This window comes from Podarcis tiliguerta (assembly GCF_965153285.1).
Source record: "Podarcis tiliguerta genome assembly, chromosome: 8".
Lineage (NCBI taxonomy): Eukaryota > Metazoa > Chordata > Lepidosauria > Squamata > Lacertidae > Podarcis > Podarcis tiliguerta.
In genome coordinates, this window is record NC_139541.1 from 59,495,534 (window position 1) to 59,512,526 (window position 16,993).

General features: G+C 43.3%; 1 protein-coding gene across 4 annotated transcripts in view; it reads right to left on the reverse strand.

The window, feature by feature from the left end:
• TFAP2E (transcription factor AP-2 epsilon) overlaps positions 1-16,993 on the reverse strand; it is a 72,117-nt gene that overhangs the window by 23,048 nt on the left and 32,076 nt on the right. For 2 of the 4 annotated variants that reach the window (XM_083453305.1, XM_083453306.1), the window contains exon 4: positions 14,961-15,050. The exons of the other annotated variants lie outside the window; for them this stretch is intronic. In XM_083453305.1, coding sequence (XP_083309431.1) covers positions 14,961-15,050 — 90 coding nt within the window. The remainder of the gene's footprint in view (positions 1-14,960; positions 15,051-16,993) is intronic. 4 annotated transcript variants of the gene reach the window in all.

The window sequence follows — 16,993 nt, forward strand, 5'->3', positions numbered from 1 at the left end:
TCACTGCTGCTTCCTGCCCCACAGCATCTGCCACCTGAGGCGGCTGCCTCATTCTGCCTATTAGCAGGACCAGCCCAGGAAATACTGTATCTATTATAGGCAGATAGATTTAACATTCTCACCAGTACAAACATCCTCAGAGCAGCTCCCAAATCAACAACAAGAGAGTGAAAACAAATAATAAATTAGGATTGCAATCCTATACACATTTGCTTGGTAGTCCCATTGAAATCAGGGGGACTTAGTTTTGAGTAGGCAGGTATAGGAGTTTGGGTCTTTTCTTTGACACCAGGAATAATCACAACTGGTCTGGACACAAGGTTATCAGATGAAGAAGACTTGGGTAAAAGATCAGGAGGAATTTTCCCTTGCAGAGGGGAGAACCTTGTCAAACAAGTTTTGCTACAGTGTTTAGGGCTAACTGATCACTCTGTTTGGGGTCAAGCTGGAATTTTCCCTGAGGTCAAGCTGGCCTTTTATTTACTGAACTATGTTTCCATTCTTGTCTTTCTCCAATGACCTGAGCTCAAGATGGCTAGCAGTGTGCTATGAAGCTGTTTTTTCCTGCACATTTGCTCTGCTGGAGTGTTTAATCTATCTGCTTTTTACTATATAAAAATCCAGGTAAATACTATATATAAAAACCATTTCCTGCTGGATTCTCATGAAAGGTGACCCTTTTAGCTGTTGCAGGATTTGCCTTTGCAGCAATTTAAAATTTGGCCCAATTTACTACCTTCTCAGTCATATGATAAAGTTGGACTATATTGCTATTGTGAATATTTCCTTTTGTTGCAATTATGACTACTTTTGTTCTGTGGCTGAAACAAAAATGCTAAATTGACTGACTGACAATTTGGTTGTAATGTTTTTGTAACTCTTTGCTGACTGGGGCTGACAGGAGTTGTCATCCAAACTATCTGGAGGGCACAAGGTTGGAGAAGGTTGACGTAGACCTTAGCTGCTGAAGTGATGCACTGGGATCTTTTGAAGGGCCCAGCTGCCACACAAGACTCCTCCTCCCTTGTGCCAAATGGAATGCAGGGAAAAATACAGCTTTTTCTTCCATTTCCCCCTAATATTACACAGTGGTACCATGGTTTACGAACTAAATCCGTTCTTAAACCAAGCATTCTTAAACCAAAGTGTGCTTTCCCATAGCAGCGGGGGACTCAATTTACAAATGGAACACACTCAACAGGAAGCGGAACATGTTCTTATTCCAAGGCAAAGTTCACAAACCAAAACACCTACTTGCAGGTTTGCAGCATTTGTTCCTAAACTAAGCTGTTCTTAAACCAAGGCACCACTGTACATTGATTTTTTCCCTAAAAGTTACATTTATAAACAGAACCAAATGAAAACAAACCCAAATATATACCCAGAAGATGACATAAACTACCCAGACCATAACACTGTATGCATAAAGGAAACTTCAACCCCTCTCCCACAACTGCTACCCCCCACTAATCCCATTTCCCAAATGTGTAATATCAAACACAAGTTATAAGAGCTACTTTACAATTGTTTCCACATTATTCACCTCCCCTGCCTCTCTTTGTCCTTCCGTTTTGCGAGTATGTGTAGAAAGCATGCCTATAGACACTTTTCTTAATTAAGTAGTTATTTAAGCAAAATGTTTTTGCCACTGCTTATTCGTTTATTTAATTATTAATCATTTAAACATTTATTTACTGTCTTACTTAATTATTCCCTTTACAAACTTACATATCTTTTTGTTTCGTTTTTAGATTAGGGCTAAATGTGTGTTTTCATTTTGTATAACAATTTTTGTTATAAAAACCTACAACCGCAAAGAAAAGGAATATCTATTTCCCATGATCCCGTTTCGCTATACACTCCTGAGGTGACAGGAAAGTGCTACGCAGCCTCAAAGGGGGGCTGCCCCATAGCTCTTATGGAGCCAGTCAGGGCACTTCCAGCCAACCTGTGAACTGAGCATTCACCCCAACTATGGGGAGATGATATGACTGTGCCAAAGCAAGGCTGTGTGTGCACACACCATACATTTAAAGCACATTTACGGCGTGTGGCTTCCTCCAGACAATCATGGAAACTGTAGTTGACTCCTCACAAGGCTACAGTTACCAGTCATCGTAACAAATGGTACAAGATTCCTGTTACTTCCCTTCTTGCTAAAGGTCTGATCTTGAGGGGAAGTGGGTTTGCTACGCAAGACCTCTCAATCAACTATAACAGCAGCATCCGAATTTGCCAGCATGTGGTAGAATGAATCCCACCCGAAAACAGACTGGAAGCCCCCTCAGCCACTCAATCTTCCTTGTTTCAACCCCGAGTCACCCAACATAGCATAAAGCATACAACTCTCAAGCAAAGCCTGTTTCAATTGTGGTTTTTTGCTTTCAAAACAAAGACCTAGCGCTATTCATCGAAAGGCAGGCTAGAGGCACAAGTAATCAATAAAGCCTGCAGATTATCAATTTCAGGGTGGCCTTGTGTCCTACTTTAGACTGGGCAGGATTATAATGATTCAGGTGGTCCTTGAGGTATCCTGCACCCAAATTGTTAAGTGCCTTGCAAATTAATGCAAGTACCTTGAACCTGCCCCCATAGGCTATGGGAGGGCTGTGCAAGCTTTCAAGCGCCAGGGCTATATGCTAGCAACCTCATCAATGGTTTAGCTGCAGCATTTTGTACCAGCTAGAGGCCCAATGGTAGCCTCACACAGAGCATTAAACCTGGCTATAATTTTTTACCCTAGTATCAGAGGCAGTATGGCCCTGAATGCTAATTGCTGGGGAATGGGAGCAGGGACTGTTTGTGGGTTTTACACAGGCACCCATGTTTGGCCACTGGGGGAACAAGATGCAGGACTAGATGGGCTTCTGGTCTGATCCAGCAGCCAAGCTCTTCCTACATTTATCTCTGAGAGCTTCCAGTTTGCCTAGCTGAGTCATTCAGTCTTGCAAAAGCGCCAGGTGCCTCTTGGCAAGGTATATAGGAGGACTCTTTATGTGGCTGTTCAACAGTATAATCCATTTTACAAATAGTGTGCTCGAGACATTCTGTTTTCTTTGCAGAAAGGCCTAGATTTGTTCGGCTTTGGGTGTACATGAACCTCGACAGCAGGGAACAAAGTCCCGCTGTTCTTTGGGGGAGGCTCTGTATTCTGCGCAAGCCATGGTAGTGTCACTCTCCATTTGTTCAAACATATTTTGATTTCTCGGGGCCAAGAGGCCCTACAGCAGAGATTATGCTTGGCAAATAATAACGGCAGCAACCAGAACAATACTTTTCTGCGGGCAGAATGCAAAATGCGAATTTCCACCTGCCATTTTGGAAATTCTTGGCTGAAATTAACTCCAGGCAAAAGACCTTGGATAGAAGTTGCAAAACCAACTTAACTGCAATCCATAACTTTCTTTTTGCAGGACTAGTTATCCTAATGCCTTCAGTGCGATTATTCTGGAGGAAGCAGTTTGGGAGGAGTTTAATCCAGAGCCTTGTTTACATCAAAGTTTGTTTTCAAACCACGGATCAGTTCAGATTTGTAGATCATATGCTGGAGTGAATGTAAATTGAGGCTGCATTTTAAATTGCATTTTAACCTGTATTTTAAATTGTTTGTTTTTCTCCCCTATTAAGCTAGGAAAGTTTCAGAAAAGGGCAACCAAAACAATCATGGAGCTGGAACAACTCCCGTATGAAAAGCGTGAACAAACACGCACAAAGCTAGGAAATGCCAGAAATTGCTTTAACAGCAATTTTTCAGAGTCCTGATATTGAAGCCAAAACACCAGCAAAATTTGCTAACTCTGATAAATAACAGCAAGCAAGAAATACTATAAATAGGCACGGTTTCACAACTCTCAGCCTAGCCTACCTCAAAGGGTTGCTGTGAAGATAAAGTGGCGGCAGGGAAAGGCCTTGGAAGGAAAAGCAAGATACAAATGTACAACAAGAAATATGTACAAGAAATGTACTGCCACAAAATGTAATGGTGGTCATCAGCCTGGATGCTTCTCAAAGAGGATTAGATAAATTCACAGAGGATAGCACCATCAATGAACGCTAGTATGGTGGCTGTTACTATCTCCAGTGTCAGTATGTTTCTAAATACAAGTTGCTGAGGAATCTGCTTGCAGGCTTCCCAGGGTCATTTGGTTGGCCACTCTGATAACAGGATGCTGGACTAGATGGGCCCCTTTTGGCCTGATCCTGCCCTCCTATAGATGCACGAAGAGCACTCAGCTTTGCTACTAGGTAGGACTCACAGTCTGGCCCTAGACAAGAGTCTCGCAGCTTCAGCTTTGTGCCTGTGAATGGGAGCCAGAGGTGAGGCAGATGAACAGAGACTTGCAAACGCTTGGCAAATTAAAAATGGTAAGCAGTGATATAAACAGTGGCAGGGAGAGCTAGTTCAGACAGTCTGACACCAAAGGCAAACAGGTATGTCAAAGGGTAAGCAAGGTGGCTTCCAGTAGCTGAAGGGAGTTTCCTGGGATGAAGTGTCTTTCTGGACGAACCTCATTCCTCAGAGCAATGCCAGAGGCTGGGAGCCAGCCATGCCTCCTGCGGCTACGATGAGGGTGCAGATACTTTGTGGGATAGCTGAATTCAATAGGGGAAAAGATGGGTCTGTTACATGGCTAGTAGGCATGATAGATAAACGGAGCCTCCATTTTCAGAAGCCAAATGCCAGATGCTGGGCAGCAACAGTGGGAGAAGGCTTTTGTCATTATACCTTTTGCCTTTTCTTGGTGGAAACAAGATGCAGAGACAGATGGGACTTATATCCTTCTGGCTGGAGTTCCTTGGCCCTAAGGTTGCCATGATGACAACAACAACAAAAACAGGGAAGTTTTTGAGTTCTGCTATTCAAAAGAAGTTGATGTGCTGTGCTCAATGTTGGAAGACAATGGTTCGGCAATTTTTGTGTTCAGATTTTCACTTTTTGAAATATGGCAACCCTAGGTGAATTATTAACATTCGTTAAATATCAATTGATTGGATTCCTATTCCTCCCTTCCTTCTAAAGGAGCCCATGGTGATAAAAACATCAAAAAACAAATTAAAATTTCTTTTAAAAAACCCAATCATAGCTAATAATGCTGGGTATGTGCAAAGAAACCTACCCATGCAGAGTCGTGCATTTTCAGTGTCCTGTCTAAACCATGTTTCTGGCTGCTGCCTGAGCAGGCTTAGCATGCCACAGGTTTGTGTTGTGAGCAGATATAAGCTATGAGGTGAAAATTCAATTCAGTTCACATTTAAAGGCAAACCTACCTAATTTGCAGTTTCCAAAACACACAGCCATCTTTTGAAATCCACACTCCTCCAAATTTTGCAATCTGTTCTCCACCCAAGTAACGTGTAAAAGATGCACATTATTAAGACAGAGTGTGCATAAAAAGATACGCATTACTAGGATAATGTGCATAAAAATGGGTTATATTAGGCGAAATCGCTTTGCAAAAATGTGTATATTAGATGGAATTGTATACAGACGTGTAAAAGAAATTTGCACTGAAATGCCAGTGAATTTACATGAAGACTTAAAAATATAAATCACAAAGTGACGTGGAAATGTGGAGAACTAAGGTTAAGATTGGAAGAATGAGAAACTGAAACCGAGAGATTAGCCCATCCCCAGGCAGGTGTTCTACTAGTGTGCCAACTTTGTACATGATTGCAGCAGCCAGCAACTTGGTTTAGATGCGATGCCAGGCACATGTTGCTTTGCACGGATACCTTTTTTTACTCACGCCGCAGGGTCACATTTAAATCAGGGCTCGCATTTAAACCAAGTCCTCAGGCTGTTCTTATCTGCAAAATGGCAACAACAGTCACCTAAATCGTAGGGTTGTTTGGAGGGCAAACGCAATGAAGATTATAACACAGCTTGCAAAAGAAAAGCATTGCATTAATGGCAAATGAATACAGTAGAAACTAGAGGGGGATCTGGATTAGGCCCCTAATAATCCTAAACTGCTATTTTTCTAGAAAAATGGGAGCCGGGGAGCAGATGAGCAGGATTGGGACAGCGCTAACAGGAGGAAGTTAACTCATACTTTCTGCCACAATTCTGGCAAAAGTATCTGTTCCCTAGCATTGCTGTTAGTCATTAGAACAGCTAAAGGCCCATCTAGTCTGATATTCTTTTTTCACAGTGTCCAACCAGATTCCCAATGAGAAGCCCACAAGCAATATGTGGCTGCAACACCACAACTCCCATAACAGCTGCAATTCCCGCCATCCAAGAAGAACAACTTCCAAAGGCTTGACCCTAACTTTTGAGTTCTAAGTAAAATCATGTAGGTTAGAAATCCCTTTAAGTCTGACTTTCAAGTAGGGATGGAGGAGAAATTCTATTCAGTTCACATCCGAAGCCAAATCTATCAAATTTGCACTTTCCCAAACAGTATGCATAATGCAGATGTTTTTCGAAATATGCGTTTATCCGCATTCTGCAATGCAGTTCTCCAACCAACGCTTACAAAAATGCACACAGTAGAAGAACGTGTGCATAAAAATGAAGGTATTAGTGAAGCTAACACTCAGAAAATGCATTATGTTAAGGGGAATTGGTTATAAAAATGTGTTTATTAGGAGAAATTCTCACTAAAATGCTGGCGGATTTTCATGGGGATTTAAAACACTTTTTTTTCTTTTTTTGCAAATTGCTGCAGAATGTGGAGAACTGTATTTAAGATTGCAAAAACGAGAAACAAAGAACCAAAACATATCCTTCCATTAGGGTACAATGCACACACACACACTTGGAGGGGTGTCGGGGTGTTGCAGTGTGCTTTCCCCCCAAACTTTGCACTGGACAATTTGTAGGGAGCTCCTCTGTGACCACTTAATGGCTTCCCCACAACCACTAACACTCACAGTAACAAACCTGAGAAGGGATTCTGACACTGTAATGAATTTGGCCCAAAGTTGTCACGCAAACACACAAGTTCACTGGAGAAACGCAGACGCACGCAAGAGGCGAGAACCGAACTGTCGGGATTTTTGCCCCTCACAAAGAAAACATGTTCTGCTCCCCCTGAAGCACCACAACACCAGAGACCCCATTTTGCCAAACAGATGAGAATCGCCTGCGTTGCACAAAGGAAAGCAAATGAGAGTCTGCGCCCCAAAAGCAAAACTGTTTTAAAAAATCTGCTGTACCTGCAGCAAAAAAAACCCCCAACCACCCAGATTCATTGACACACACACCCCTCTAATTAGGCAAGTCGTAACAAAGTATGTGGAACTTTGCGATAACTGGTGCCTTGCAGGCGTGGTGAGGGCAGAGGAAAAGCTCACAGCCTTCCACATGGCCCAGAGTGCTTTATCACACACACACACACACACACCTTGATTCTACACTCTCCTTAATTAAGCATTATAAATATCATTTTAAAGAAAGGGACTGCTGTTGGGGCTTAGCCCTGGGGCAGTAAACTCTCTTTTAAGTTTTTCCTTTGTTTTGCTGATTAGGTAATTTTATACAGAGTTACTGCAGCAAAATATGCATGAGAGGGAGATGAAGAGAGTTGCGTTACATATGGAACAGTGCTCAGTTTTGAATGGAAACAGGACAACTCGCAATTAAGCCCTTTAACACCCCTCACCCAAATCTCTTCAAGTTGTAGGTGGCTAAATCTTGAGACAGAGGCCCCATCTGCACCATGCATTTAAAGCAGTAAGGTACCCCTGCCTGTACGGGCCAGTCGTGTCCGACTCTAGGGTTGTGCGCCCATCTCACTTAAGAGGCCGGGGGCCAGCGCTGTCCGGAGACACTTCCGGGTCACGTGGCCAGCGTGACGAAGCTGCTCTGGCAAGCCGGCACCAGCGCAGCACACGGAAACGCCGTTTACCTTCCCGCTATAAAGCAGTCCCTATTTATCTACTTGCACCCGGAGGTGCTTTCGAACTGCTAGGTGGGCAGGAGCTGGGACTGAAAGACGGGAGCTCAACCCGCCGCGGGGATTCGAACCGCCGACCATACAATTTAAAGCAGTATCATACCACTTTAAAGAGCCATGGCTTTCACCAAAGAATCATGGGGACTGTGGTTTGTTTGTTAAGGGCACTGAGAGTAGGTAGGAGGCCCTGTTCCCCTCACAGGACTACAATTCTCAGAGTGGTGTAACAATCTTCCTAGGGAACTCTGAGAATTGTAGCTCTGTGGAGGACAAATAATTCGGTGGCAAGTTTGTGTGGTGGTGTGGTGTGGTGTGGTGCAATGGTTTGCACATGGTTTGGGTGAGAAAACATAGCTTCAGTTTTCTATTTGCTGCCTTGATCATTGATCTTACATTTCAGTCTCCTTAACTGTAAAATGAGGAAAGACTTGTAACAAATTCATTTGTTGTTTTAAATAAGTAGGGTCGCCATATATATCAGAAAATTCCGGTAATGTTGGGGGGGGGGGAGGTTAAATTGGTGCCCGGCAGGAATTTTCAATTTAATAGAAAATGTCCAGGATTTTGTCTGTTACCCAGCAGAAGCGGAAGTGCTGTACAGTGATCACTTCCTTATTGCATCCGTAAAGTGCAATATGCAAATGTGACACTAGATGGCGATGGTGAGCTATGACAAATTCAATCTATTTTTTCAAAACTTTTTTAAAAAGCATTTTCACAGTGTTTTTTTATACATGTGTAGATTCCCCCTTGGTGTCAGATCCTGCAAAAGACTATAGCTCAAGTACAATAGTTTATTATATTATAACTACAAACATTTTGGATCTCTAAGAAGCCACATTTTCTCATGTTTCAGCAGTAAATAACCACCACTATATTTTGTGGTGCGGGGAATTTTAAAGGAACCCAGTATAAGGCACCAGATGGTCGTAGTCTCCATTCTGTCTTGGGAAACTCTCAGAGAATTAAACAACCGAGGAATGCGACGTACCCTCCAATACCTGACAAATTTAAAGAAGTAGCATTTTCTTTTAGACAAAGGCTGAATTTTAAGCACAAAGAGGGCAAAGGGCTTCCCATTCTATAGCTTACTTCCTGACAGTCTGATGTTCAAATTCCTTAACTCTGAACCAAGGATGGGTGGATCTGATGATTTTGGTTTCTCATTTTTCAGTCTTAAATTCAAGGGAAAATACAGACAGCAAGAAGGAAGTTGTGGAGTGTGGTAGTTCTAGCCTTGTAGTGAGACCTCCACCTTCCCTCCACTACCAAGAAGTCCTTGCTTTACCCACAACTATGCCTTGTCTTGTTTGAGCCTGCATGGAAGAAATAACTCACAAGGGGGTAGCAAGCAAGCTGCACATAGGAACCAGCCTTATAGAGAGTCAGAGCATTGATCCATCTACCTTGGTGCTGCTGACTGGCAGCAGCTGCCTTGGGCTTCAGGCCAGGTTCCCTCACAACCCTAACTGGAGATGCAGGGATTGAACCTGGGATGTTCTGCATGTTAAGCAGATGCTTTGCCACTGAGCTACGCCCCTTCCGCTCTATTGCTTCACCAAACTCCTGCCAAGGGCGTCTTGTTACAAAGCACAGAACCCATGAAAGAAACCTTCAAAAGGCACTGTTTCCTTACCTCCCATAAAACTCAGGCTTTTTGGTAGCAAAGATCTGTGAATTTTTTTCAAAAGGTGAGGAGTTTTGTCATGGCCACGGGCCAACCGATAAAAGCTAACTGAACAAAAACATGGAAGATTATGAAATCCCATGTCTGAGGTGGGGATGAGATTACAAAATTACAGATTGCTATGAAAGTGCATTTCAGTTTGGAAAGTCTAGCAGGGTCCAAGTAGGTATTGCTGTTGATTAGAAGATGCTCCAGTACAGTGGTACCTCAGGTTAAGTACTTAATTCGTTCCGGAGGTCCGTACTTAACCTGAAACTGTTCTTAACCTGAAGCACCACTTTAGCTAATGGCTAAAGCTGCCGCCACGCCACCAGAGGACAATTTCTGTTCTTATCCTGCAGCAAAGTTCTTAACCTGAAACACTATTTCTGGGTTAGCGGAGTGTGTAACCTGAAGCGTATTTAACCTGAAGCGCATGTAACCCAAGGTACCACTGTATTAGGTACAAGGTCAAGAATGTGCAGGCCAGCAGCCTGTATGAAGAGCTGAGAGTACAGGCACCATAACTAGGAACTGGGGGAAGTTGTGACAGTGATCTACAATAGACTCTGCCGGGCTCATTGCAAGGCCTGGAACTGACTTTTCTGTTACAAGGCCTTTAAGCAAGTTGCTGGCAGCTCCACCTCTCCAGCCTTCCACGGCTGCCTCGCAGTTCAATTACTCCATTGCTAAACAGATTGTGTTAAATACTCACTGACTCAGTGTAAGTATCAATTTGTGCAATGGGAATATGGATCCGCTCCAACCAGATCTATAATTACAGCGCTGTACTAAAGAGATGGGGAATAATATACCCCGGGGACTCGCAGCCAGGCAGGTCTTCTTGTTTACAAGCTTGCTCAGAGGTCAGTAATGGAGAGGTCCCATTCTTCCTAGCTTTGGTCTGCTGTTGCTGCAATAAATGCCTCTCTGGCTTGAAAGGCAGCCATCTTTCAGGCACCTCGGCTACTAGGGAGGCAACAGTCGTAACCTTTTCTTAAAAAAAAAAAAAAAAAAAAAGCCTCTGGAGTCCAGAGTCAGCAATTCTAATTTGCAAGGCTGGCTTTTTAAAAGAGTGCAAGATTGTGACTAAAGCGATACAGACCGCCTTCTCCCTTGGTTCGTCTCTCATTTTGGAGACCTGCTCAGAGTGCAGTGCTCTCATGACATCGCCTGCCTCCTCCTGCTTATGCAGAAACAGAATTAATTAATTATACATCATTCATCCCTGGCAGATATTTATCCACCCTTTAAAATAAAAGTCCTCAGCTAGGCTTGCTTGACAAAGGGAGGAACAGGGATGGGCAGGAAGGGAGATTTCAACCATCAGCAATCGGCAACAGAGAAGATGGAGCTGTAGTGAGACGAACACTTTTCAAAAGTGAATCCAACTCGCTTTGTACTTTCTCCACATCTGTACTCGGAATGTCGGGGCTATAAATTGGCTGGGACAGCAAGTTTCAAGCCTCTCTCCTTGCGCATGCACAGACTGCAACCTCTTCTGCAGTCATTTATGTATTTATTTTATTGAATTTGTATAGTGTTCTTTGTCAAAAGACCACAGGGCATAGAACTTAAATGCCAATACATAACATAATAGCGATACAACATAAATATCAAAAGTTATAAAAATGCAATTGTAATAATTCACCTGCTGAAATGCTCCTGTGTGGGGACTGCAGAACCCACCTACTTCGCAAACCCTCCAACATTTTATAAAACTAGGAAGAGGATTGCACCGTGTCTCAATTCCCATCATTGTCAAGGATCAGCTGCCTGCCCTGATGTGGCTGTTAAAATTGGAGAAGACTAAGGATGCGCAAGGTGGAGAACCTCCAGGTGTCGCTGAACTCCCAATGGTCAAGGAGTAAATTTGCAAACTCTTCAGTTTTGCTATCTGGCTTCTAATGTGAGCCACCCAGGCACCTAAGTCAGTTGACCATCAAGCTTTTCCTCAGCTGCTCAACCCACCAGCAAAAAGTGGCTGGTTCACTGGAGTCCGACAGGCAGCAGCTCCACTAGGCTGTAGTCATCCTCAGTTAATTTCCCGTGTGCCTGCCTCTGACCCCGTTCCCACCCCCAAATCCCTTCAAGAATTGGCTTCCATCTCCTTAGGGAAAGTGTAGCAGCAGCTCTTTTGGACAACGCTTCTAACGTGTAGGTGGAGATGAGCAAGGAAGGGAAGAATGATGCAATCCTACACCAAAATAAACGTGACTTCGAGGGAATTAATTCTGCACACTGCCAATTAAGGCTCCGTCTCTCTGTTCACATTTTCTGGGAGCCTTGGCTGGAAGTACAGCATAAATAGGAATCTCAGCCCTTTTACAGCAGCCTAGGCAAAAGGCATCCCAGATTTGGTCAGAAGTGAGAGCCGTGTTTTCTCTTGATATAAATGCTGTGAAACTCAATTGGGACAGATCTCTTTCTACTACCATGGAATGTGGGGAGGGGGGAGAGAGACTTGGCAAAAACATAGGAGGATTCCACCGTTTCCATCCACCAAAGTCTCAGAGGGGTCATGCGAGTGTAATTATATAATACATTTGTTAATCAATACAATATATAAACCAGTATATATTATATCAGTATAAATTTAATATCCTCTTTGCAGGTTTTCTTTTTACAACTAAGCAGCATATAAATTCTCTGAAATAAATAAAAGATTTATAAACTGCTTGATCAAACTGCTCTCTAAATGGCATGCAACAGAAAGTGTAGAAAAAACACAGCTAAAACCCCATTGGGGAAATTGTACATAAACTGTTCATGAAAAGAATATATAAAATTCATTATATTCACAACAATTTCTTGCAGTACTGTGCACTAAAATTAGGACACATTTTCATGAGAATTAAAAGAATAATAATCCCAAAACTGGTGCTGAAAGTTGAAGAACTGAACTTAAGGCTGGAAAAATGAGAAACAAAGAGAAAAAAGAAATTGACAGAATCCCTCCTGTTGAGAACTTACTTAGTCTAAAAATAGCAAATGTTTAAAAACACACAGAAATGGCAGAGAAGCCAAACAGGCACTTATCCCTGTGCTCGCTAAACATACAGTTCTTTAAACAAAGACTGTGCCAAAAAGTAAATAAATCCTCGAGACATGTGATAATGGATCACAGCCTCATCTGATGAAATAATGGGCGGGTTGATTTTCTACAAAATTGCAAATTTTGACAAGGATTTGAACCAAAAGACAAACCCCAACATTGTGATTACAGCCAAATTTTCCAGCCTTGTAATAAAAAATAAATATATTGCTGGAGCACATTTTCTACATATTATCTCTTGCTCGCTTGGCACACATGCAGAAACAAGCAAACAGTGGCATGTAATGAATGCACAAAACCCCACATTGTGTACCCGGCTGGTAAAGCATTTCTTATTCAGCGGTATTTAATAAAAAGCCTGTTATGTTCTAATTAAAGCAAAAATCATTACGGTTGTTAGCACTCAGCTTGTCCCCCCCCCCTTTCTGGTCTTTTTTTTTAATGTAACAATGATTTATTTATTTTTAATCTGCAAGAAAAACAATTTCCCTGTGTAACCAGAAAAGGCTGAGCAAAATGACAACGGCAATTTCATCTTATTTCTCTGTGCCTCCAACATCCACCGTGCCGTCATATTTCTACTTCGCTTTTTAAGTGTATAGGGATGGGGTTTTCCCTTCCTAGTGTGAAAATGTCTAAGGTTGGGGGGTGAAGGTGCTGGCTTAAGCAAACTAGAGATCACAGAATCATAGCCTTATCCTCCATGAATTTGTCTGACACTCTTTTGAAGCCATCCAAGTTGCTGACTACCACTTCACAGAGAGAAGCAGTGTACCGGGGACAAACAAGGAGGACATCATCTTCATGTCTTACTAGTGAGCCTCTGGAAAGTGTTTTCTGGACTAAATGGATTTCAGCCTGATCTTTCACAGCAGTTCTCTGGAGTTATGGAAGGCTTGTCTCACGCTAGTTCCTTATGGAGAAGCAGGGAATACCCACTTTTCCTGCAAACATCTGAAACAGTACAGGGGCAGATCAAGATCAACTGGGTGATCTGCAGCAGAACAGCAGAAGTTTCTGACACACACACAAATACACAGCATCTATGACTGCTGAAATGAAGGGTGCTTCCAGATGAGCATTCATCCTGATGTGTTTGCACAGAAATTGCACTGAGGTTATTACACATTGCTGTTTCTTGAGCATCCATTCTGATTTGTTCATAAGAAGGACTTATGATGTTGTCATTATCCCACACTTTCCAGGACATTTTCCCATCAATTTTCTTACCACAAAAATGTTGTTTGTTTGTTTGTTTGTTTTGGAAGTGGCTTGTTGTATCAGAACACTAAAATCAACATTAAATTTACTGGCATATGAATTCATCATGCTGTCATACTTGACTGTTGTCAAGTAGTGGCAGTCTTGAAGTGGCCACAGAAAGATGGTCAGCTCAGCTCTGGGACTAGGAATGGGCAGAGGTCAATTTCAATTTTCATTTTTCCAGTCTTACTTTCTCTTCCACATTTCCACATCAGTTTGCAAATTTCTTCTAATATTTTTGCAAAGCAATTTCCATCTCGTATGTTATTTTCACCGATACTCGGAGATACCCTTGTCTCTTAATTCTGAGTTTTCACCAGTTGCCTTTCACTCAAGTCACTGTCCCTGTTTTCAGATGGGATTTAATCACATATCAGGCCAATTCAGGTTGCACAAATAAAATGGGGATTTGGCAGTCTTGCGGAACAAACCCACTTCTCTTTCCAAAACTGAAATTTTTGCAATAAGGAAAGTGACAGGAAAATGCACTGGCAAGGTAACACTAGATTGATGCAATGTCATATAACCTCCCTGCAAATAATAAATAGCAGACATCATCTAACTTCTCCAAAAACATTTGGGCAAACAAATCAGGACGATAATGCACAATAAACAGGTCACAGCAACCTCAGTCTTTGGGCAGCTCTACTGGCTAGCTTTAGAGTGTCTCATTTGAATCCCTGACCTCTAGGAACTCACACATAGATGTACATATGCAGGTCACCCCAAGTACACATCACTCATGTGGTGCAGTATCTAACTGGCTCTTTCCCATTGAGTCACCATTTTTTGTCTGCCTCCAGTCAGTGGGTTCTAATAAATACAACAGTGGTGAATTAGAACCTGCTAGCTTGAAGCCAGCCAGGTCCTCATCTAAATATCTGAAGGGTTGTTACACAAAAACGATGGAGCAGATTTCTTTTCGGTTGCTCCAGAGGGCAGGAGGACCAGGAAGCAATGGGTTCCTATTACATGAAAGGGGATTTTGACTAAATGTTAGGAGGAAGAACTTCCTGGTGGCATGACATGCTTGAGAGTGGAGCAGGCAGCCAGGGAAGGTGGTGGGCTCTCCTACCTTCCTTGGAGGTTTTTAAGCAGAGGCTGGAAGGCCACCTAGCAGGGATGCAACAGCAGCAAGTTTCCTGCATCATCAGCGGGGGTTGGTCTGGAATGATGTTGACACATGAAAAATGATTATAGCATTAAAGAAACAGAGTGAGAGTATGAATTGGCAAGTCTGTGGGGTTTTTTCTTTAATTAGGCCAAAGGGAAAGAGGTTAAGAGTTGCTGCACTGCCAGTGAAGAAACCAATGACATCAGCTAGAATGCAAGGATAATGGACACCACAGACAAACGGTCCATAGGAGCCAATGGTGACCACAGGGAAACAACTATGTGTTAAGGTGCAGCCATCTGTTTCATAAACCAGCTAGAGAGGGGTTTACTAACTCAGTGGATGGGAAGATATTTCCCAACCCAGAAACCTGACGCACAGAAAATCCCAGAATAAAGATTGCTAAGAACTTTGGGTCTAGAGAACAACATGACCCATTTGAGGCTATGAAGAATATTAAAAGATTTCCACTCATCCCAACCAAAGACTAAGAAGCTACACATGGGGCTGCTCCCCAACCCCCAAAGAAGCGTGCTTGTGTAAGTATGAATGCACTACAATTAGAAATATGAACAAAATTAGCCCTGTAAATTTGCCATCTCAATAAACTTGGGACTTTCTGGAACACTCCCTTTACTGCAAGGTTCCTCCTCGCAGGTCAATGGATTGATCAGCATTGCTAACAAAGTTTGAGATTAAATCCCCAGGTGAGACAGCCCTGCTCCACATAACCCCTAGAGGGCTCATGAATTTACTCCAGGCGAGGAACAAGTTTGCACATTGTAGTGCAAGCTAGGAAAAAGGAGCCGGCATGAAGCAGGAAGGGTGCCTTCTTGGGCCACAAAACCCAGACATCAAACCCCTGCACTAAAGTCATGTGGATTCTGCATCAGGAAAGGCTGATGTCTGCATCCTGTCTAAATTATGCAAATTAATCTTATTTGAATGTTGTTATACTCCCTTCCTGGATCAACCAGAACACTGTGATTTTCAAGCTGTGCTCCGTGGAATATGCAGCTCTTTGGAAACTTATATGGGGGTTCCTCAGGGAGGGACAGGACGCGGGTGGCGCTGTGGGTTAAACCACAGAGCCTAGGGCTTGCCGATCAGAAGGTCGGCGGTTCAGATCCCTGCGACGGGGTGAGCTCCCATTGCTCGGTCTCTGCTCCTGCCAACCTAGCAGTTCAAAAGCACGTCAAAGTGCAAGTAGATAAATAGGTACCACTCTGGCAGGAAGGTAAACGGCATTTCCGTGCGCTGTTCTGGTTCGCCAGAAGCGGCTTAGTCATGCTGGCCACATGACCCAGAAGCTGCTCACCGGCTCCCTCGGCCAATAAAGCGAGATGAGCACCGCAACCCCAGAGTCGGCCACGACTGGACCTAATGGTCAGGGGTCCCTTTACCTTACAGGGAGGGACATCAGTTATGGTAAGCCAGCCTGCCCACTATCAGACCAATACTACTTTTTCTTCTCATTCTGAGCACTTTTATTTCTACTCTACTAGTCGCCTCAGATTTACGGTAGATTCTAATCCATGTTCAGTCCAGTACTTTGATTACTGTCTTGTATCCAGAGAGGCTTACTTCCTCTAACAATGAGGTGCAACATGGCCATCCAAGCTAGTAGCCATGTATAGCCTTTTCCTCCATGAAATCCAGTGCATTGCTTGATGCTGCACAGACAGGAGGAGCTGTTGACACCCTGCTCCCAAGGGCTTTGTTCTAGCATCCCCCACCACGTTGTTTTGAGGTCGGCCAGAGGGCAACTCCAGGCCATGGTGGGGCAGAAAAGGGAATCGGGGAGGAGGAGAATCCCCTCCTCTCCAAGTCCCCCCGGCATACAGAGTGTTGCGCTGCTGCCAATCTCTCCTCAGGTTCCTGAAGAAACCCTCCCAAGTTGTCACTCTTGCACGTGCACTTGTGACGTATGGCCTGCTCCAGTTCTATTGCCTGGAGGAACATCCAAAGTATTAAACTCATCTTTCTCTCCCTCC